Genomic DNA, 23,939 nt, shown 5'->3' with positions numbered 1-23,939 from the left:
ACTTCTCCTGTGACAGCCACAACTGCTTCTTCTTCCGGTCCCGGATGATGTGCATCCCTAGTATTTGCCTCGCCGGACCCAAGTCCTTCATTGAGAAGGTTCGGTGAAGAGCCTTCTTCAGCATCCGAATCTTGACCTGGTCCCGTCCGACGATCAACATGTCGTCCACGTACAGGAGGAGTATTAGACAGTCTCCTCCTTCGAACTTCTTTACAAACACGCAGTGGTCGGACTGCGTTTTGAGGTACCCTTCGTTGGTCATGAAAGAGTCGAACTTCCGGTACCATTGCCGGGGAGCCTGCTTCAGTCCGTAAAGGCTCTTCTTCAACCGGCATACCAGGTGCTCCTTCCCTTTCTTCTCGAATCCTTCCGGTTGCTGCATGTAGATCTCTTCTTCGAGGTCACCGTGAAGGAATGCCGTCTTCACGTCCATCTGTTCTACCTCGAGGTCCATGCTTGCCGCTATGCTCAGCACCGTCCGGATGGAGGTCATCTTCACTACCGGGGCAAATATCTCGTCGAAGTCGATGCCCTTCTTCTGCTGAAACCCCTTCACCACGATCCTGACTTTGTATCTCGGGGGGTTTCCGGCATCTCCCGGTTTCAGCTTGAACACCCACTTGTTTCGAAGTGCCCGCTTTCCTTTCGGCAACTCCACAAGTTCATATGTGTGGTTCTCATGCAGGGAATCCATCTCGTCCTGCATGGCACTCAACCACCTGCGGCTCTGGGTGTCATGCTTTGCTTCTTCAAAGCTCTCCGGCTCCCCCTCGTCGGTTAGCAGCACGTGCTCTGGTTCCGGAAATCTCCGGGGGGCCCTTCTCTCTCTTAGAGGATATCTCCGTTCCGGAGCTTCGGTAACCGGTTCTTCCGATTCTTCTTCATCCGAATCCATTTCGGGATCGGGGCCGGTTCCGGTATCATTTTCATCTTCTTCGGCCGGTTCTGTTTCTTCAAGTGTTAACCGGTCCCTTGCCGGTCGGGACTGCTCCTCGTAGAGTTGATCCTCACCGGTCGACTTGGAGCTCTTCATCTTCTTCTTCGACTCCCAGTCGGCGAGTGTCTTGTTCTCCATGAAGATGATATCACGACTCCGGAATATCTTCTTGTCGACCGGGTCCCATACTCGGTAGCCGAACTCGTCATCGCCGTAACCGAGGAATATGCATGGCCGGGTCTTTGGATCTAGCTTTCCTCTCCGGTCCTTAGCCACATGCACATATGCGAGACACCCGAACACCTTCAGATGCCGGTAGGAGACTTCCCTGCCGGTCCACACTCTCTGCGGCGTGTCTCCGTCCAAAGGTACTGAGGGTGATCTGTTTATCACGTATGTCGCCGTCGACATTGCCTCAGCCCAAAACCCCTTGGGTAATTTCGCATGCGCCAACATACTCCGGACCCTCTCCATTATGGTCCGGTTCATCCTCTCGGCCAGCCCGTTCAGTTCCGGCGTCTTCGGCACAGTAAACTCGAGCCGGATTCCCTTCGAGCGACAGTACTCTGCGAACTGCCCCCGGTATTCCCCTCCGTTATCCGCTTGTATCGATTTCAGCTTCTTGCCGGATTCCCTTTCCACTCTCGCGTGGAGTTCTTTGAAGACGCACAACACTTGGTCCTTTGTCTTCAACGGTGCCGTCCACAGCTTCCGGCTGTGATCATCAATGAATGTTACGAAGTACTGGGCTCCGCCATGTGACTTCGTTTCTACCTGACACACATCAGTGTGCACCAACTCCAATGGTGCGTTACGTCTCGTCGGTGGCCTTGAGTGGAAGGAGGTTCGGTTCTGCTTACCGGCCAGGCAATCGGTGCACTTCTCCAGGTGCACATGCTTCACTGGAATAAGGTTGTCTTCTGCAAGCCTCTTCATCCCCTTCTCACTCATGTGGCACAGTCTCTTGTGCCACAGCTCACCGGCAGTGTCGGCTGCCACGTTCAACTCTTCCGGACACAGCCAGGCATTCATAAGGTACAGTGTGTTCACTTTCCGGGCTCGAGCCACTATCAGGCTCCCCTTGCTGAACTTCATAACGCCGTTCCGGATGCTACCTGTGTAGCCTTCATCGTCTAGCCTCCCAGCCGAAATCAGGTTCAATCGAACCTCCGGAACGTGTCGGACATCCTTCAGTAGCATTTTGCATCCGGTCGGGGTTGTCAACCACACGTCTCCTATGCCGGCAATCCGGCAGGTACCTTCATTTCCCATCCGAACACAGCCATGCTCACCGGCTGTGTAGGATGAGAAGTATCTTCTTTCTGGGGTCAGGTGGAACGACGCTCCGGAATCGACCACCCAGGTAGTCTCATCGCCGGCAATGTTTAGTTCACCTTCTTCGGTGTTGAGCATGATCTCCTCTTCACTTGCCGCGAGTGCCGTCGTTCCTTTCCGGTCCTGCCCTCGCCGATCCGAACCATTCCGGTCCGTGGCTCCCCGGTAAGCACCGTTCCGTTCCGAAGACTTCTTCGAATCGGTGTCGTCGGCTCCGTTGTCCTTTCGGTAATGCCGACAATTCTTCCGGAAGTGCCCCGGCTTCCCACAGTGGAAGCATGTGGGTCTTCCTCTTGACTGCGACCGAGTCCCCGACTTCTCCCGTCTTTGCGGACTCCGGTTCCGTTGTCTTCCCCGATCCGATTCGGTAAACAACATCTTCGGATCGGAGGCCGGTTCTTTATCTCTCCGACGCGCTTCTTCGTTCAAAATACTTGTCTTCACCGTTTGTAGGGACAAGTTATCTTCGGTGCAGGAGGTGCTGAGAGTCACCACCAAGTTCTCCCAGCTTTCCGGCAATGTACACATCAGAATGATGGCTTGCATTGCATCCTCCAACGGGAACTTGATCGCCGCAAGCTGATTCACGAATCCCATGAACGTGCTTACGTGTTCCACCATACTCTCGCCGTCCCGGTACTTGAGGTTCACTATCTTCCTCATCAGGGAGGTCCGGTTCAACGCATTTTTCCTCTCGTAGAGGCCCGACAGCTTCCGCCACATCTCATATGCGTTGGTGTCGTTCGCCACATGTTGTAGAACGCTCACGTCTACGTATTGCCGAATGGTTGCAACGGCTTTCCGGTTCAGAAGCCTCCATTCCGACTCAAGTGCCCCCTTCGGTATTTCCGACCTGTCAATCGGTTCGTACAGGTCCCGAACAATCAGAAGATCCTCCATCTTGATCTTCCAGTCGGCGTAATTCTGCGCATTCAGCACCATCATCCCCGGCTGCCCGCTGCCGCCGCCTTCCATTTTCTACAGCAACTCGCTCTGATACCAAATTGATGGAAACAATCGACACTTTCCAAACTTCACCTCTCGACTACAACCAAGGAAACACACGAATCGTTGTTGCAGTAAAATGGGAAATGCGAAAAATAGAGTGGACACACGATTTAACGTGGAAAACCCTGTACGGGAAAAACCACGGGAGTACAAGACTCCAAATCAAACTTATGCACAGAGAAATATACAATGGCGAGCTGCAAGGCGACGACCTTGAGCTCGCTGTCCTCGCCACAGGCGGCGGAAATACACAGAGGCGTCGACCTCTTCCTCTCTCACGCTCTATCTCTCTCACGGCTGCTCTCTCTTCACTCCTCTTGAGTGGAAAAACAGAAAAATAATAGCAACATTAAAACTGTTTGCCCTAAGTCATATTTATACACATATGACTTTGGGGCTATTTACAACTATAGCCTCAAGGGCCCTTAGCAAACATATTCACGGATATGTCCCCGCATCCGGATCTCTCTCCGGGTACATTCGTCATCCGGCTCCGAAGCCGGGGTCTCCATCATCCGGTTCCGAAACCGAAACCGGGCTCGTCGGCATTCATCTCCGACATCCGATCATCCCATCCGAAGGGACTGTAATCCCAACACACATATCATTGTTGGTGAGGACAGTATCCACCATAATTACCATTGCTATACTTGGAAAAATGATTAATGTGAATGTTGTTTACGTAGTTTGTGATAAAACATCTTAGCTTGATTATTATGATGATAATGTGGTGTGCATCTGTTCCCTTATGTGCATTTCACAATAACATAAAACATAAGACAAACCCGGATGTTGCTAAGGTGGAACCCCATTGGAGGTTAAGGGTATACGACTGTCGCCTCCTTGTCGATCTGGATTGGGACCCAGGGGATTTCAGATGGAAACATGACGATAGACTCCACCACTTCTTCGATTACACCACTAAATTGGGTCGGACTTTGCAGTTGCAGCTAGGCGGCCCCCTTCGCAATGGCTGGCGAACATTGGGCATCCCCGAAGAGGCGCTCATTACCTTTTGGAAGGGTCTCTGGTGTTTCCACATGCCTGAAAAGATCAAGCTCTTTTGGTGGCAGATCGGTCATAATGTGGTGCCCGTTGGCGAATGGCTAGATAAACGTGGCGGCCCGTTAGGTTGCCCACTGTGCTCTCGACCTATTGAGACTCTGAGACATTGTCTGTGGGATTGCCCTCAAGCTCAAAAGGTATGGGATAGAGTAACTCGCCTCCTTGCGGCATGTGAAGTTGAAGGAACAGCCTCGTGGAACGCTGCGGCATGGATTGATCACTCGGTCAAAGGGTGGACGGATGCCATCAATGCGGATAGTTGGTGCTATGTATGCACGAGAGGCAAAATCGTCAAGATCCATTTTGAAAGAGGGTTGCAGCCCGCATCCCCTAGGTTTCCGGAAATCTGGATGTTGATCGTAGGTTTCACCTTGTGGTATATATGGAAAGCGCGTTGCCTCAAGGTTTTCCAAGGTACAGTACGCCCTCCCGGAGGAAGTGATCATGGACATATGGTTCGTGCTTATCAGTTGCCTACGAGGGCAATTGGAAGAGGTTTGCAACCACTCCAATGACGTGGTCATTGCCCGTTTGCGCTTTTGTCAGAAATGGCGGAACACACCTATGGTGATGCAAGGCGGGAGTGGCCCGAGGTGGAACTACCAGCCCCCACGTTGGTTGTTTCCTACTCACCTGCCACCCTGTCTTCGTTGTAGGCCCCAAGAGCCGACTCGTACTAGGCAACATTGAAGGGCATCGCCTTGGATATAGGTAGCTTCTTACATTAAGTTATGCCGCAAGGCATTGTAAGTAGGCTCATCTTCTTATACTTGATCGGAGGAAGACTCCCCGATGTGTGCATAAGTCTCTTTGTAGACTCTCTATGTAATAATCCTTCCTAACTAATGGGAAAGTAGCTTCATTTTGAAAAAAAAGAAAAAGAAAAGAAAATAACATAAAACACAATTACAAATTTGATAATCAACAATAAATATGACTTCTTTGTGAAGCGAAAACATATGAAAGTCATATCTTTGGTGGCTCAAGAGGCGAACACATAACTCTAATAAATGCAAAACAAGTATGTGACTCGTTTGATTGTGTTTAAATGGTGTTCACAAATATAAGCCCAATGTTAGAATGTAATGAATCCCATGTGTGTTTGATGTGCACATACCATTTCGATGAACATTTGTTGATTGTTGAAGTACTCATGTAAGTCAAGACGTATTCAGATAAGTTAGTGCTTGTTTGTTGAATTATGTAGATGCAACTAAAGTATAAATTGAAAACTTGTTGAGTGTGAAACTTCACTCACATATGTATTATGAACCCCAAGTGATCCATGTGTACCAATCATTATTGCATCAAACATCTCATAATGCTAGGGCGGATGATTGTAGCATTGTACTTGCAACAAGTATGAAAGCTAATATCATGGCATGAAGAAGAAAAGCTAAAATCTATCATGTCAAATCACACATCTCCCTAAAAAAGGAAAATAATGCACTAAAAGCTTGTCTAGAAAGAATGGTTGTGGGGGTGATACTAGTGGTAGTAGTAGCATCCAGTTGTTGCACTACAAAAAGGTATTTGTAGATAGGATTAGGATGGTAGAAAAGCGTTGCTCTACAACCTTCAAAAGTTTTAAGAAGAAAATGTGACATTCACAACAAGAATCTTTAGGGAGACAAAATTATTTCCATTCTTGTAACGTATTCAATCTAATGGATGACTCATAATTCACATACAAAATAATATAATTTAACTTATTATTAAAAACATTTGATCAGTCTAATGTGCATGCCCACACACATTTCCTAATGCTAAAAAAAACTCCAAACCCTTTCCAAATGAATGGATAAATCTAAAAAAGGAGGGAGAATTTGGAAATGTTAAATCTATGTATTTTTATTGTTGTTTGTTTTATATGGTCGCCTAATGGTTTATGGGGGTATTTATAAATGCGTTTGGCATTTCATAGTGGAAATCTAGAACTCTTTCATCCAGACTCCAAAGTATAAGAGTTAATTGTGACGATGTGATTTGTTGATGACCAATGTTATTGTTAGTCAGAGTTAGAGGAGTCACACATTTGTTACAATGATGCAAAGATCAAATTTCAAAGCTCACACTATGATAGTGGAAGACATTGGAAGTGTTGTTGACCCCAAAGAACTTAGTTTGCCTCTTGCATTCTTTTGCAACATCAAATTGCATGCCCTGTGGTCCAGAAACTATTACACCGATATTTTCCCCACGGTACTCCTTTGCTAGAGCTTCGAAAATGTCTACAAGAGAAGAATGATAACGGGATTCATAACTATATATATGTATATATATATATTAAGGTTCCATCCAATATAAACATGTTCCTTTAGCAACATTAGAGACAATTCAATTAATGACGGTACTACAAAATATACATGGGATGAATACGAACCGGTCCATGGAGGGCGAGATCCGAACTGCAAAGTTCCGCACCAAGGAGAGGTGTAACATGTAGTGGGACTTGTGGTAGTTATACATTGGTGGCCTCCAAGGAACTTAGAGTCTTCACCATGACCACCATGGATGTGACTAGTAGCTGCACTAATATTAGTTGGAGACTTATAATAGGTGCTAATGTGGTGGTGAGTTGGTGGCAAACTCTTCTTGTTCTTGTTCTTGTCCTTCTTCTTATTGTTCATGATTTCCCAGATCAAGACGATGAAGCCCCCAAAGAGGAGAGTAGCCAAAACCATGCTTGCTACCACCACATGTGCTTCCTCATAATTCAACAACAATCTCTTCTTCATCCTCACCATCAAGATGGTGGACACACCCCACAACACATAGAACCCCACAATGCTGCACGCCATGGTGGAGGCCACCCACATTGGCTCTCCTCGATTACCCATCATATTAGTGCCCCTCACCAATGCATGTCCATGTCCATCACCTTGCACCTGCACTAGTGGGACCTTTTGTTGAGTAGCACCTCCCACTTTTTGTTGGTCATGTACTCCTTGTGGAGGTGTGGTGGATTCCTCATTGCCCAGCCTCAATCCTCGTATTTCCGGTGACCTACTCGGACAATGGAGTCCTCTGCGATCGAATGCCGCAAGGTCATATACACCCTCATTCCTCGGATGATCAGCTGTAGTTTCTTTATTATGATCCTTGGACATTGGCCCGTTTTCCACATCCCGATCGACAGCAACGGTTGATCCGGCTTGTACCCCGAGCTCGATGTCTCCCATGGGCTGAGCTGTGACATATGCGAAGACACGTATGCTGAGCCCTTGCTTTTCATAGTTGGGCGAAAGCTGGTTCGGATCAACGGAGTTGAGAATGGAGAGCTCATCGGCATGACGGACACAGTGATACAGCTTGATGGATTTCGGCAAATGTCCGTGATGCCGGTGATGTCGAACGAGGAGGTCCCGGAGAACAGCTAGTAGGGGAGTAATTCCAATGCCACCACCAATGAGTACCAGGGTTTTGTACCTAGACAATGAAACCATTGGGCACATTACAATATCTCTTGAATAATACATATAAAACCCATGAAAATCATACACACTATCACTCTACAGCTACTGCTCAAAACAAATTTAAACACTGATAAGATGTTCATGCAGCACATGTGATCACTGTATACATTATTGATCCATGGAGTTAAAAGAGTCATATAATAAGCTCACTTCAAGTAGAAGTTGGATTCGTAGCCGTAGGGGCCCTCGAGCCCTGCTTTAAAGGAGAACATCATCGGACACGGTGAGCGATGATTCCTCGAAGAATAGAATCTCGACCTACCGATCCGATTCCCATCATATTGCAGATCCGATTCGAGGCTCCCATCAGAGCTGCTACTAATTTGGTTCTGTTTTCCATCATGCATCGTCACGTTCGTGGTTATAGGAGGTGTAATGGGTGTGCCGTGGGAGGCTCCGATGAGTTGTTCCTTCAATCGGCGAGTCCAATTGCCGACAGGTTTGATTATGAATGTGAGCACGAGGAGTCGATGCCCACGATCAGATACGATGGGACTAGCAGCTGTAGAGCAGCCGACGGAGCTGAACATGTGCCATTGTAGCTTGGACACACTAGGAAAGCACAAAAACCAGCTGCTTAGTACAGATTGCTCCTCCTCCTCCTCATCGTCATCATCATCATCATGAGTAGGGAGTGCTATGTGGAGCTCCATGGCACCGGCATTTTCATGGAGGATGCGTGCGGACACGACCCGCGAGAGGCGGCGCGATTGCAAGAAGCGGAGGAAGCGATCGACGAGGAAGAGGAGGACGGGGAGGACGAAGAAGTGGAGAGCCCATATGGCGTGGTAGAGGGCCAATATGAAGAAGAGCGGGGACAGGAGGACATGCGAGAAGAGGAAGAGCTCGTAGCACCTGCGCCGGACAACCGGCTGGGCCGTCACGGCCATGGCGAGCCCAACACCCAATGCCGCCACGCCTGCAACCACAGAACATGACTCCACATCTGTCTCCCAGGAGATTATCTGATTATTATTTACATTACCCATCACAAAGAGAAATCAGCCAAGCTTGTAGAAATGTAGTGTAGTGATTTCTTACTCACCAAAGACCCTTATAAATTAATAATTCTACCTTGTAGGATCTACTAATGGTGACATAGAAGATGATGTAGCCTGCTCCATGCATTGTGAGCAAGGAGATCATGATCGTCGCGAGCCATGTGTGGTATCTCACCGCGCGCTCGAACGGAATCTGGAGAAGACGCAGGAACGGAGATCCCCTCGACACTGGAATCCATAGAAGTGCGAAAGGAATCAAAGCCGACCGAGCAATGTTGTAGGACGCTCTCCCGAGTTTGGCTGCAGGCCTGATGAATTTGTGTATGTTCAAAGCTGATTTAATCAGTGGCTTCAATACTAAATCACAGCCCCCAATTATTACTCTCTCCCCACATCAATAGCAGAGATTTTATAAGATGATTATGTAGACACATACATCATTCCTTATAGCAATTACTTAATAATAATCAGATGGATCTTTAGCTAGTTGATTCTTACAAGGGAATGGCTTTAAATTTGTTGGGCAGCTTCTTGAATTTATCGTCGAGCACGATGAAGTCGAGATATGTTCTCCGACTGAATGTATAGACTAGGAACAGCAGAAATGCGAGGATGATGATCACCTCCGCTGCAGTGAGTACCCCCAAGGGGCTCTTCACCACCAATGGATAGGTTTTCATGAGGCTCATCTTCTGCTGCATGATGCTCCACATATTATGATTAATGCCTGCAGTACCTACTGATTGTGATCTAGGGTAAATTAGGGTACCATCATCATTATCGTCGATATTACTGCTACCAATGCCAATGGAGCATTTTCTGCATTCCAATGTTATGTATACATTAATGATTAGCAGCATTGATATTGAATTAGTTGTACATTATGATCTTATTAAAAGGAGACAGCTACTGTAAATCAACAGACCATTGATGATTACAATTAAGGGCCAGAAAACAGAGCTATAATTACTTCATCATCATGTTCTTCTTCTTCTTCTTCTTCTTCTCGAATCGGTTGAGCTCAATCAAGCCATAGCTACAGATGGCCACAACAATGAAAGGAAGGGCTTGGAACAAGAACGCAGACCCTACAAAATAGTAACTCTGTTAGTACCACGCGTGGGCTCATGATTTTCTCTTAATTCATAATGTAAAGGAAATGTGCGTGGCTATATAAATCAGTTACAGTGTGTAGCTGTAACTTACCATATTTCTCATCGGTCCCAAAGACTAATCGAGAGTTGAGGAGGCCCAATTGAGTGATAAGAAGGGTGTGCACATCATGGAGCCCAAATGAGCGAATGGTAAGGGCTGCATTAAACTGATCGATCATGGTCTTTGCATCAATGGAAGATCGAGGACGATTGGACGAGATGATCCACCACGAAACCCACCAAAAGCTCGCTATCCAAATCACAATCCATAGCACTAATCGAATCCCACCATGAGTCCTCCTTAAAACCTCGAATTGCTTCAATTCTACGGATCCCATTTCCATACAATTGACTTATATCTGATGATTGGCGAGATTCCGGATCTCCTTAAATCAGAGACAGATACTTAATTAGGGAATGATGTAATTAGCCCATAGCATATAATATATATGAACTGGAAATATAAAAGTTTAAGGTTAGTTTGAGTATAGTGTTTTATTGCAAGTATTTGATCTATTTATATTCTTACACAGTCCCAATTTTGGCCTTAGAAAGACGTTCATATATCTTTCTCTCTCTCTCTCACGCTATATATATATAATGATTGGTAACTTGATCAGCCAGAATTAGAATTTAGCAAAAATAAGATTGGTCTTAAATTTAGCAAGAGAATCGATCGTGTGTTGATTAAAAATGGATAAATACCGGCTTTTACATTATTAACCCATTTTGTTTAATGTCTGCGGATTGATCAATGAGATGATCCCTGGTGCCTGCATGCACTCGTGATCAATCAATCAATCAATCAATCAATCAATGGTATGATCGTGAAGAATAATCATAATATTCTGTCTGATAAAGATGAAAAAAGACGATTTGGACCGAACATAAAAAGAAGTGTTCCTTCTTTCCTTCCTTTTCTTGTGAAGTCAGGCAATCGCCCAAAATAATGGATGCATACATTTTTTTTGTTTTGTTTGCGATTATGATGATTGCGAATCGCCCACTTTCTTCTCAATTATGCTGCAGCAATACGAATATGATAAGAAATATGCATAACGTGTCTCCGTCTCTTCGCCATAGCCATTGCAGCCGCCTACCCTACTTTACCCTAAGGCCCTATAAAGTGAATAGGTCCACACAGCACTACTACTCGTACATCGCCATCAAACTGATCGATACATGAACTTACTCGCATCCTCACGATCAATCAATCAATCAATCTATCCATCTATCTATCTTTCAATCTATCTATATCTAGCTGTGATCTTGAGATCATAATTACACAGACTACTCACTGTATTGCCTCACAATGGAAGGGGAATCATTAACAAATTTCCCACAATCCAAGCGGCATCATTAACAGTCCACATTTTATCTTTCATGTTTTCGGTACTCGGATCGCATACGAATGAAACAATATATATTCCATCGATTCGCAGATCAATGTCTCGCAACGTTTATAAGGTAAAACAATGGATACAGCATTATTGCATTGCCATGTCTTTAAAGAAAGGAATAGATGTGCCAAATCTCAGCCCAAGCAAGATATGTAGTACAAATGAGTACCAAAATCTCATCGATTTTTAAGATTGGCGAGAATATCACATGATCGAGACAGTGTCCATTAAAGAGAGGAAATAAAAGTGGATTCACCGATTGTGGCATGATCACCAATGTGGGGCAATTTATCTGTTGAACATCATCTGCATGATATAATGGCCTCCTAAAAAAACACAAAAACTCCTGTAAGTGTAAGGGAGTTGGGGTACAAGTTGGTTTTGTTGGAGTATGTGAGTTGTTACTAGAGTGAATGGCCAAAAAAAGGGCCCAGCACTTTAGTATATCCAAAGCATAGAAAAACCAAATGAGTGACGCCTCCTTATGTCTCCTCATTTCACCCAAAGCAAGAACCAACCAAGGTTTAGTTAGACGCCGGGGTCAACACATAGCTATCTATCTCTCGAGTGTGGAACCAAGGTTAATTAGACAATATCTTCTAAATGGAAAGCAATGAAACTTGTTTTGGACATCTCACTCTAGAAGAGCATGGTGTGCCAAGGTTGTTTAGTAGGGGTTATGGAGCAATGGTGTAGATGGCAAAAACGAGATGGGTTTTGGCATGTATTAGTGAGTGTGGTTTCCGAATTTAGAGAAGAAGATTGCACAGTCTCTAGTTTGTGTGTATCATATATAGTGTAATGTGTGAAATGAAAACCTCCATATCTTTGCCAAGCTATCATAAATTGGCATCATAAAAAAGTCTCATTCAGGGAGGAATGTATTAATGCATCCCATTGGTGTAATGTGTGCATGTGAGAGAAATATGAGCTCATTCTAGTGCTGATTGGAGTGGGGATGTTTTGCGTGTCAACCGTTCAAATGTGATAATTTGGGTCATTTTATGATAAAATGATAACAACAATTCCCCACAATATCCATCTCCTATGTTCTGGCCTAATGTTGTTAGTAGTATCTAGGTCCTCCATGCATTTCGTCGCTCATCATTTTATGGTGATAGTGACATGATGATTTCATCGAAATTTCTCCTATAGTGTTTCAATTTATAGTTTGTCATTGTGTAGGGATGCGTCCTTTTCTGGGTTTCATATTTTGCAATGATGAAATTACTGATGATCAATACCTCTATGTTCTTGAATAGTGGGAAACCTCCTAGTAGTACTATTCGTTCACCTCAATCATCCCCCAATCATCATCATAATGAAGACTTTTATCACATATTCGAGCTTCTTGGTTGGTAGTTTTGCCTTTTAGTTCCTCAAGGAGTTGCATGCATGCGGCTTGCAACTTTGTGCAAGTGGATGTGAGAAAGGTTGTGGGTACTATTAATGGGCGTTGATGCTTGGTGGCAACAAAGATCACAACTAAGTTGCAAGAAATTGATCGCTCCCTTCCAAAGGTATGCAAGGTCTCTCTTGTAGCTATTAATGGGCTTAAAGGTTATGTGGTTTGATGTTTGTTATACAATCCATCAAAACAAATCGTTTCGAGTGGCTCATTCTCACAATGCATGGTTTACCCTTACCTTCTTGCTTTACAAACTTTGGTGATTGTTTGTTCTAACTCATTAATGAAAAAAACCAGAAAGATATTGAGTGAAAATGTTTGGTCATGTTTGAATTTGTGAGACAAAACAAGAAATCCTAAGCTACGTTGAGGGAGATAGAATAATCTTATTAAATTTGACTATAAGATTGCTAGACCTATGAGAAACTCATACAACACAATAAACATTGTGAAAAAAAGAGATAGATTCTTATGCATTCTTAAATATGATTTCATGTGTTTCCTCCAACTATGATCTATATTGTTTATATTTTCATATTTTTATATGGGATGGGTGTATTCTAGTATCTCAACTATGTATGCTCCTTGGAGTCCAACAAAACGAGCAAATGAGTTCTATTTAGTTAAACACACCTTGTGAATGAGATCTATTGCATATGGCGAGCAATCCAATGACAATTGTGCCTGATCCTGCAACACACCTCGGAAATGCAGAGAGAAAGAGAGGGAGATTGTAGGAGAGGGGGGTTTCCATGAAAACTGGGTTCTGGCATAGAAATCTCAACAAGAATATAGGGGTAGGTTTAGAATATATGTGAAATATCATGTTGGTTGGGAGGGCTGGCCCCGGGTGGGGTATTTTGGTAATTTCGGTAATGTATATGTTCTTTACAAATTACTTGTATGGGATGTATGCATGTAAAGAGAGAATAAATACGTATGTATACTACATTAGCATTTTCCTGTACCCTTTGAGAGAGAGAGAGGGAGAGAGAGAGAGACAGACAGACAGACAGACAGATAGACAGACAGAGAAAGAGAAAGCGATCGATCGCTCTTGCTCAGACTCTGAAAATCAGTGTAAGCCGCTTCTTCTTCTGCAGATGGCGAAGCTCTTAAGCGAGTTAGAAAAGTTCGAACAGGAGATGAAAGAACTGGGGTCTGACATCTCCTCAGTCACAGAAGGGGTCGGAGCTGCTACCCCGCTCAATCCATCTCCACTGCCGCCTCGCCTTCATCCTCCCACTATCATCTCTCCACCATCAATTCCTCAGGTATTGTCTCCTTGCAACAGATTCAATTGCCAAAGAAGAGTTCTATACCACTTCTTTTTTTTGTTTACACTTGTATATATATATATCGCTCGCACACATAATCATACACCATTCCGTATGCTACATCCCCATGCCCCATCCCACAAGTCCCAACATGTCCCATACGACATGCCTTATGGCATATATGAATGCCACGTAAACATCAGGGTCAAAATTTATAAACAACATACCATATGGAATTAGTCATTGGAAATGAGGTTTGGCAATCTTATAGGTAATGAAATCCTGAATGTGTGTGGAACTGGGTTAATCTTTTGAAATTTGTCAATATAGAGAATATTTTTGACTAATGTCGCTTGTCATTCCTTAGTTTATTGGAAAATTGGGTTACTCTTTGGAAAATTTTGGTCGTAAAAACAGTCAAAAGATTTAGATTTTTGAGAATTACGCCTAATTTTTGTTTTCTTAATACATGTAAATGGATAGAGCATTTCCAATAACATACGTAGAATATTTCTCCAATATTTTAAAAAACATTCACACATACACAATGTTCATTGCATATTGTGAATGCCAGGCATCACCTCCAAGACCAGTCCCCAGTACTCCTATTGGTTCAACAACTCCATGGCTAGTGAATCCTGGAGGAATGAGTTCGGTTCCAAACGTATCTACCTCATCTCAGTTCACCTATGCAACTAGTGCACCATTTCCACCCTCAACGACAGCTCCATCAGCTTCTTACTTCCCTGTTCCCATTCATCTTCAGCAGCAGAACTCTCAGTATCCACCGCAACCTCAACAATTTTCCCAATTCCAGCCTCAAGTACAACCAACTGTTATAAAGCCTCCACAATATACATATCAAACTGGCTATCAGGCGCCCTTTCCTACTCCAAATATTTTCGCTCTGCCTCAACAACAGCAGGTATATAACTACGTCTCTAGATATATGATGATATAAAGAAAGAGAGAGTAATAGTATCTAACGTACACCATATCTGGCCTATTTGTGCCACATTCAAACATTTATAACTGATACAATGTCTCTCATATTTGAAGGTGATATCGTGAATTTATATCCGTAACATTGTATAGTAAAATACTATTTACAGAGAGGGAGAGATTAATGTGTTGGATGTGCAAATTGGCTTATGAGATAAATCAGGAGAGAGAATAGAATAGATTTTTTATTGTCCATGAGGAAGCCAAATTTGGTGTATGGGACCAAATCAACATATTATCTTGTATGCGACTCCTTCCTAAGAAGGGGAGGTTACTACTCTGTAGTAAAAACTCTATGTGTGTGAAAATAAGGCACATATATGTGCTCACACGTCTTGGTGTACATTTGAGTATGAGACTTACTTTATCCTGCCTGTCAAACAAGTTATCATATTTCTCGCGAATTACCTTATGCGCTGAACATGCAATAAGTAAGTGATATTCATCCTCCACTAGGTTTTCTTTGCTTATGGTGCATATTTCCATATTTGTTCTGATGCCATTATGCCACCTCAACACCGTGTGAACAAGCTAGAGAGAGAAAGAGAGCTATTTTAACACTTTTTAAGAGGCCAAAATGGTTTATAAGACCAAACAAGAGATTACATCTTACAATGTTTTCTTGTCTTTGAGAACAAAACAAAATAAATGCAACTAAACATATGGTATTAAAGAATCTGTATATCGAAGAACTTAAGGCTCTAAACTTAGATAGACTGGAGGTTTTTTCTGTAAAAGATCTCCCACATGTGCTGCTCCAAAGTGGAGACCATCGGTATGCGAGTAAACAAGGATTTTGTTCTATCTTCCATTTGATCCAGGGAGACCATGCGAGTAAACCATGTGAAGACCATCGGTATGCGAGTATACAAGGATTTTGTTCTATCTTCCATTTGATCCAGGGAGACCAGATGAGGATTTCGTTAGTGCTCAGGGCTGTGTTATAGTTCTTCTAGTTCAAGCATCCACGTCACTCATACGCTGGGTGCGAAAATACTTTATTAGTCATGACAAGTTGCTTGCACTGGCTGTCGCGTTTTTCTTTAGCAATGGTGCAATGTTGATTACTTGTCATTTTACTCGGTAATTCGGTTGTTTTAGATGGAAGGCCCACAGACTTTATGCAATCCCCACATCACCTTTTGTATCATACACGGAGCACATTTTGTAGAAATCTGACATTGGCAGTTATTTTCTCTGCGTTAGTACTAGTCTAGTATCCTAAATTTCGCTATATTCGTTTTAGTTTGATGCTCTTAAAAATGAGCCAGTTTTGAAGATGTAATCTCTTGTTTGGTCTGATAGGTCTATTTGGCCAGTTTGGTCTTCGAGTCCACTTTCTTTCTTTCTTTCAGCCTGCTTGCACAATCATTCATTGTGCCCCATCATCTAAATAGGCTATGGTTTGATATGGGACACATTCGTTATATCCAAGCTGGAAATCTATTTCAGTACTTTTATACAGTTGTATGTGTTTTCTCCGTTTCTTTCTTCCCTTTCACAATATCTTGTATAGAAGGTGCTGTTAGACAACATTCTAATAGGACTGGCTATCCTTTCCTTGCAAAACAAACCAATAAAGTGTCATGTAAGCCATACAGAGCACAAGGTTGTGAAACTGATTAGCAACTAATAATTATCTACGAGCCAGTGGTGAGAGAAAACAATAGGCTCATATATCATGCTTGCTTAACCCAAAAGGTAGTCTGCCTGTCCTATATGGTATTTAATGTTCCCTTTAATTTTTGTTATTATTTTATTTTCGAAGGATCTATAGAACAAGAAGGTTTCACATCCAGAATGCTTAGATTTATAAATGATATGGATGTAGAAATGTGAGCATTCCTGTCACACATTTTTGTTTTTGCATATTATCTTACACACTGTCATGCCATCTTGCGAACATGTGTTTGGGAAGAAAAGTAAATTCTAGCCTTTCACAAAGGAAGAGACTTCAATCTAAGCTCAAATTTTAGTATGTCGATGGAACTCCATGCTGTATAAAACACATCCACATTATTCAGACAGTGCTCACAATTGGTTCCCTGTTTTCATTAATTTTTAGATGTTTGGGGATTACAATTAGATGGACCATATGGGAATCATGTTTGATTTACTGGTCTTTTAACTCTGAATTTTAACTAACAAATGAATGTTATTCTTTTGGAGAGCAATATTTAGTTTCTAGTTTGTTGGTTGCAAGTTTATTGTAGCAATTGCAATGCTGAGTGCTTTGAATCTGCAATGAATAGGCACAACAGCTTTTCCAGAGGGATGCACAGACAATTACACCTGAAGCACTTGAAAATGTAAAGGCTGCGCTTGCAAGTGGAGATAATGAACACAAAACCGAGGCAAAAAAAAAGGCCATTCCTCGTAAAGCAGCTGGACAGACATGGGAGGATCCTACACTCTCTGATTGGCCTGAAAGTATGTTGTTCCTTTCGTGCAATATTTCGTTGTGACTTAATAACTGTTCCCCCATTCTTTGTTGGTTAAACTTCAAAAAGTTCCGCAGTTTCTGAATGCGTCTTCTTTTAGAATAGGATCAGTATTGACATAGCTTGTTATGAGTTGGTTTTAAAATTGTGGCAACATACACAGCGGAAATACCTGAAAAAGAAGCAGAACATCATCCAACTATACTGAAGGATTGTTTTAATAGCATAATGGACCTTTGGGTTTCTATTCATTATTCAATTAGGCAATAATGATGCTTAATAGACGGAGAAATCTCTTGGCTATAAAATCTAAATGCTAAAATTTTCTTCTTCTGCTCATGTAATCAAGCTTCACGAACAAAATTGACCGTCCTTTTTTAAATTATCTCTGACTTCAGTCTAAAATAAACTCCATTCATATTTTTGAATATGGATTTTTTTATGGCTGACTTGGTCATAGTTGATGTAACATTTTGCATTTTGTTGTTTCAGATGATTACCGCCTTTTTTGTGGGGATCTAGGAAATGAAGTGAATGATGAAGTCTTGACAAAAGCATTCGCAAAATATACAAATTTCAATATGGCAAGGGTAAAGACTCTTCTCTACTTCTCATGATGGTAACTTAGAGGTATAAAGAGTTATTCTTGAGGCTTTGGTGGAATATAAATGCTGCTTGATAAGTGATCTTTATGCATCAAACCTGTAGGAATGAATTCAAGCTACTGCTGTTCTTCTACAGTCTTTTCTGAGCAGAACATAAAATGTGCTTGGCTATTGTTCTCCCAGGTAGTTTGCATACCTCCCCACATATTGGCACACATGTATCTTCCAAGTTCTACCCTCAATGTGTCAGAAGCCATGTTTAGAGTTTCTCCATCACACCAAGAAATTGTTGGTATATATTGGTTTCTGTAATTAGACTCCATGTTTTCATTACATCATTCCAAGGATCAAACTTTATGTTATTGCTTATGTTCTAAACCGTCTAATTCTCTAAATGAGCCATGGTCCATCATGAATAAGTATTTGCCAGTAAATTTGTCTCCCACACGATTCACTAGATATGTTTGTTGACCATTGTTGTTTTCTGACATTTTTTGCTGTCACTCATGGACTTGTCCCTGAACTGAGACCATTCATTGTATGTCAGCATCGATCAGTCACTATTAAGCATTTGTTTTCACCATATGCAATTGTAAGGTGTTTTGAAACAACTCGCATTGCACAAAATTAAATACCTCTGCTCGAGGTGTACTTTCTGTATCAGTGTACATGTGATTGAAGGCATATGTCATGAATCACAAATTTCCAAAGAATGATTGGTTTGATAACACAGAATATTTCTAAATAAATTCTCTTTCTATGACCCAGACAAATATAGCTAAAACATTGTATGGACTTGAAAATAGGTAGTTCGGGATAAGCGCACGGGAAAGACCAAGGGCTATGGCTTTGTGAGTTTTTCAACTCCAGCAGAGCTTGCACTAGCAATGAAGGAAATGAATGGTATGTTGAATTGGGGTCTGTGACTGTATTCTTGTGTCATTGTTTTGGGTAAGGCACCAAAATGCTGCAAACTTTTAGATATTTAAGAGAATACCAATAAATTTTGAAGAATTCCCTTCTAATAGTAAATTCAGTAATACCTGAAATGTTTTGGGGTACTTCGGTGTTTTTCCATTCTATTTAACGTCAGAAGATTTCTTAGTTTTTACTCTTTCCACTGGGCTGTGGTTCAAGTTTCTTATCTTCACCTTATTTTTCTGTAGGTAAATATGTAGGCAACCGGCCAATAAAGCTTCGTAAAAGCACGTGGAAGGAACGGACAGATGCAGAGGCACTAGAGAAGCACAAGGTATGTTGTCTTATTTTGCGTTAGGTTTTGATGGAATGACACTTACCCTTCTTTTATTGTTTTTATAGAGTAATAAACGTCCTCGGATTACAAAGAAAAATGTACTACACAAATGATTGTTTCCAAAGGGGGCTTGTAAGAGTACAGACACTACATGGCTTTTTGTCTTGGGCAGCCCGATTAACTAACTGCTATTGCTTCATATAACCTCTCATTTAGACATCTACAGTATTCCTTAAATGATGAAAAAGGTGATAACTGCCCTTCACACAAGAACACTTGTACTTTTCCTTGGAAGAGACACAATGCCAAACTACAGAAAGCAAGGCATTTGGAAATATATGATGGTATAGTCTTACCAAGGGTTTCCCTTCTCTTATATCTATCAAGATCCAATTTGATGTGATGAAGGTTTTTCGCAAATTTTAGTGTTAGAAGGAGTTGGGTTAAGTTCTAGTATTTGAATGGTTCATAAAGTTGATGGGGATTTGTCTCTTCATCCAAATGTTGCATGCCGAAAACAAACTTTGGTGGTCTCTCACACTTGTCTAGCTGTGTGTAGCATTTGGCATGTGTACGCAATTCCTGTTTTGGATGCATGCTGAAAACAAATGTTGGTGATCTCTCACACTTGTCTAGTTGTGAAGCATTTGGCATGTGTAAGCCATTCCTGATATATTTCAAAGCACAAAAATAAAAATTAAATTTCCATAAAAACTTAATACTATCATCCCATAAGTAGAAGAATTATCTGCTGCTGGATTATGCAACATAGATATGTATGTGTCAGGATAGCTTTTCTATGCAAGTCATAAATATAAGTGATATTGATTGCAGTTTTCCGCCTCTCAATGTATCACTAGTTAAAATATTTTTGGATAGGGACATACACGACTCAATGTTTTGTAGGTCATGGTGATATGGTTCACATTGAACAGTTCTTGGATTGTTGAAGGTTTCAAAGTTTACAGTTGTATAGTGCTCGTAATCAGTGTATTGCTCATTCTGAGAATTCTAGATTAGTGTAAGACTTGAAGGTTTGTTAATGGATTCAACTCTTGATTCTGGACAATTGAAAACAATGGAACCATGTGAATGAAAACTCGAGTTTTGATTTTGAGAATTCTAGATTAGTGTAAGACTTGAAGACTTGAAGATTTGTTAATGGATTCAACTCTTGATTCCAGTCAATTGAAAACAATGGAACCATATGAATGAAAACTTGACTTTTGATTTGGAGAATTCTAGATTAGTGTAAGACTGAAGACTTGAAGGTTTGTTAATGGATTCAACTCTTGATTCCGGTCAATTGGAAACAATGGAACCATCTGAATCAAAACTTGAGTTTTGATTTTGAGAATTCTAGATTAGTATAATTCATGATTCCTGTCAATTGGAAACATTAGGACCATGTGAATGAAATTCATAGATCCTTTACCATGATGCATAAATGCAAAAGAAGAGTTGGTGTATTATTGAGAATGCTTCTCTATGTTAGAAAATTCAAGGTCTATATGGTAATAAGAGTGTGTACTTTGATTCAGATCATCAGAGAACCTTTATAACAATGAATTGTTTGACAACCCTTTTCTACTTTGGAAATTCAAACTTTATATGGTATGAGTGTGTACTTTGATTCAGATAATTTGACTATCTTATAACAATGAATTTTTGGACATAAAATGAAGAAAAGGATCATTGGAGAGTGGTAAAGAATGGTCATCAATTGCATGCAGAATGAGTCACTCATACTAGCAATCAATTTTACAAAATGAATCCTAGAATCCATTGTATGGTTATTCACTTCAAATGGAATTTTAGAATCCAGTACAGGATTGGACAATCACTGACGAACAAGTGAGCTATCACTCTCACTTGTATGCTTCAGAGCATTGTATGGTTATTCACTTTGAAAGGAATCCTAGAATCCAGTATAGGATTGGTCACTCACGAGCAAGTGAGCTATCACTCTCATTAGACCGCTTGTATGCTTCAGAGCTCTATTTAATATGGATTCTTTGATATGATTTTGTGCTTCCTTTGTTACTTGTAAGGAAGCATGGTAATATAAACTAGGGGCAATGATGATTGTAGAGGCAATGCTGATTAAACGAGTGTTTTGAGAAACAGTAAAGCAAAAGATAGCCACTAGAGAAAATGGGATTGTTGATAGGCCAAGACTGAAAATGGGATGAACTGAAAATGACAAAAGCTGAAGCAAACTTATTGGACTTGTACTCAGATTAGATGTAGAGTTGGTGGGAGTAGAAGGCATAAGTAGACAAGCTGTATGCAAAATGCAAAATGTTGTCATGGCACCTCATTCGGGTCTGATGTTTATTCAACACATTGAAAATGCCTAGAGCATCTTTCGAGATCATTGAGATCAGATGGCCGTCATGCAGTCAGTGAAATTAGAACACTTTCTTTAAATATGATTACATGCATTCTGAGAATGTATTTGGAGGCAGTTTGATAGAATTTTAAACTCCAAAACACAATGGACTAGTGGAACGTCATAATTGAACCATTGCAGAAATGGTCTGATGGTAGGAAACATGATTTTGCACGATTCAAAAGAGGCATAGAGTGCATGATTCTACTAAAGCTGATTCGAAGATGTTGACTTGGAAGAGGACATGGTGAGCCGTAAGCAACTCGATTAGGCCCGACACTGAAGCAAGTCCATTGATAGAAAGATCATATGGTTGGTTTGAGAAGATTTGAAGAGAACGGACAATGGAAGTCACACCAAAATTGTCAACCTAACCCTGATGGTAATGATCCACCGGACCGACCTCTATGGAAGTGATAAAGGAGCATTTCAGGTGGATTGAAGGGACAACAACATAGGACAGCTACAAGGTGAAGTTCATAGAGCCTCCGAGTATGTGCAAAGGAAATGAGAAGATTCCGAGGATTCTTCTTCACTAATTGCGAGGCTCAAGATGATTCAGATTATCTTGTCACATCTGTGGTGCAACAATTGTCGGCCACATCATATGGATGTCAAATCTGCAACTGTAAATGATATTCCTCATTAATGGGTGGACATCATAAATGAAATTCCTCATATAACAGGTGGATTTAGGAGATTCCTCATATAACAGATCTAAGTCTGAGTTCTAGATGACATTAGGATTGAATACGATATCAATCTCGACCAATGGATAAAGCTTTCCAAATATTTTCATTTAAATTAGGCTAGGGATATGGAGTACAAAAGGTTAACCTCTGAACTTTCATTTCATCCATACGTTTGGAATATTTTCATGGACAAAGCATGAAGCAATAAAACATCTCAGCATGAAACAATCGAACATCTTTCTGTCAGTACCACGTGACAAACTATAGACAATTAGGATGCAAAGAATCCAATGTTTACATGAGTGAACGAACACAATAAACATCCACCATAACTCATTCAGTCACACAAATCCCAAGTTTCTATAGAGCTCCACGCAATTGAGTTGGGGCCTTGAGAGGATTGTTCAGGTAGTTCACTACAAGCCAAAAATGAATTGACATACAGGCACCAACCTTAGTACCAACATTTTATATGGATGGACATGCTGTGTCATTTCCAGCTGTCCCTATGTATTGGTAGTGGGCTTAACAAGGTATAAGCCTTAACCTGAATGCAGGTCGATGGAAACTTCACTAGATGAAATGCTCATGTTGAGGCAGCTTCACATTGCTTTGAAGAACTTTGTCAATGCCAATTTAGCACTCACTTATAATTACAGTAGAGCTTGACAATTTATCATTGTGAAAAACTGACACTGATGTCTCTAGTAAAATCTTGTGTAGATCATGTAAGAAATCTTCGTATCATTGCCACAGGAAATACACCACCTTTTTGCTAAAAGATTTGCTCAAGGAGTTAGCAAGTGCAAATGCCGATGTTGAGGCAGGTTCACATTGCTTTGAAGAACTTTGCCAATGCCAATTTAGCAATCTACTTATAATTACAATAGAGCTTGACAATTTATCATGGTTCACACTGCTTTGAAGGTCTTTGCAATGCCAATTTAGCATATAATTACAACAGAGCTTGACAATTTATCATGGTTGACACTGCGTTGAAGGACTTTGCAATGCCAATTTAGCATATAATTACAACATAGGAGTTGGCAAGTGTTCAAATGCCGATGTTGAGGCAGGTTCACATTGCTTTCATGCTTTGAAGGACTTTGCCAATGTCAATTTAGCACTCATAATTACAGTGGAGCTTGACAATTTATCATTGTGAAAAACTGACACTGATGTCTCCAGTAAAAACTTGTGTAGGTTATGTAAGAAATCTTCGTATCATTGCCATAAACTTATGTCAACTGATTCCAGGAAATAAAACCTTTTTGTTTAAAGAATCGCACAAGGAGTTAGCAAGTGTTCAAATGCCAATCATATCATTCTGGAAAACTAATGTCAGCTGATTCCAGGAAATACAAAAGTTTATTATACAGGATATACAGGTTATCATTATTGGACAGATCTAATTCTTGTGTAGTACTACATATTATTTTAATAAATAAAAAATCCTGTAGCACACAAGACTATTTTTAAAAAATTATTAAC

General features: G+C 41.4%; 2 protein-coding genes across 2 annotated transcripts; one reads left to right on the top strand and one right to left on the bottom strand.

The window, feature by feature from the left end:
* Window positions 1-6,027: 6,027 nt before the first annotated feature.
* On the bottom strand, window positions 6,028-10,361 carry LOC147849412 (uncharacterized). The gene is made up of 8 exons (XM_087337554.1): window positions 10,029-10,361; window positions 9,793-9,910; window positions 9,321-9,641; window positions 8,896-9,130; window positions 8,219-8,786; window positions 7,972-8,068; window positions 6,729-7,774; window positions 6,028-6,576 (listed from the first exon to the last, which is right to left on the bottom strand). Exons 1-8 carry the CDS (start codon window positions 10,318-10,320, stop codon window positions 6,401-6,403), a joined length of 2,853 nt encoding a protein of 950 aa, XP_087193680.1. The 5' UTR covers window positions 10,321-10,361; the 3' UTR covers window positions 6,028-6,400.
* A 3,405-nt stretch (window positions 10,362-13,766) lies between these two features.
* Window positions 13,767-19,767, top strand: LOC147849411 (uncharacterized). The gene is made up of 7 exons (XM_087337555.1): window positions 13,767-14,058; window positions 14,636-14,986; window positions 17,316-17,493; window positions 17,997-18,094; window positions 18,916-19,012; window positions 19,276-19,361; window positions 19,430-19,767. Exons 1-7 carry the CDS (start codon window positions 13,888-13,890, stop codon window positions 19,475-19,477), a joined length of 1,029 nt encoding a protein of 342 aa, XP_087193681.1. The 5' UTR covers window positions 13,767-13,887; the 3' UTR covers window positions 19,478-19,767.
* The last annotated feature ends 4,172 nt before the right edge of the window (window positions 19,768-23,939 follow it).

Source organism: Azolla caroliniana, unplaced genomic scaffold (assembly GCF_043228905.1).
Source record: "Azolla caroliniana isolate FFs.n. ecotype wild unplaced genomic scaffold, voAzoCaro1.0.p SCAF_68, whole genome shotgun sequence".
Lineage (NCBI taxonomy): Eukaryota > Viridiplantae > Streptophyta > Polypodiopsida > Salviniales > Salviniaceae > Azolla > Azolla caroliniana.
Note: the sequence above shows the minus strand (reverse complement) of the source record. Positions and strands in the feature narration are given on the sequence as shown.

Bases quoted from the DNA above. Each gene is read 5' to 3' on its own strand.
- LOC147849412 (XM_087337554.1), bottom strand. From the start codon at position 10,320: ATGGAAATGGGATCCGTAGAATTGAAGCAATTCGAGGTTTTAAGGAGG. The intron at 9,642-9,792 runs GTAATTATAGCT...ATTGGAATGCAG, and splicing joins AAGAAGAACATGATGATGAA to AAAATGCTCCATTGGCATTG. The intron at 7,775-7,971 runs GTGAGCTTATTA...TTCATTGTCTAG, and splicing joins GAATCCAACTTCTACTTGAA to GTACAAAACCCTGGTACTCA.
- LOC147849411 (XM_087337555.1), top strand. From the start codon at position 13,888: ATGGCGAAGCTCTTAAGCGAGTTAGAAAAGTTCGAACAGGAGATGAAA. The intron at 17,494-17,996 runs GTATGTTGTTCC...TTGTTGTTTCAG, and splicing joins ACTCTCTGATTGGCCTGAAA to ATGATTACCGCCTTTTTTGT. The intron at 18,095-18,915 runs GTAAAGACTCTT...ACTTGAAAATAG, and splicing joins CAAATTTCAATATGGCAAGG to GTAGTTCGGGATAAGCGCAC.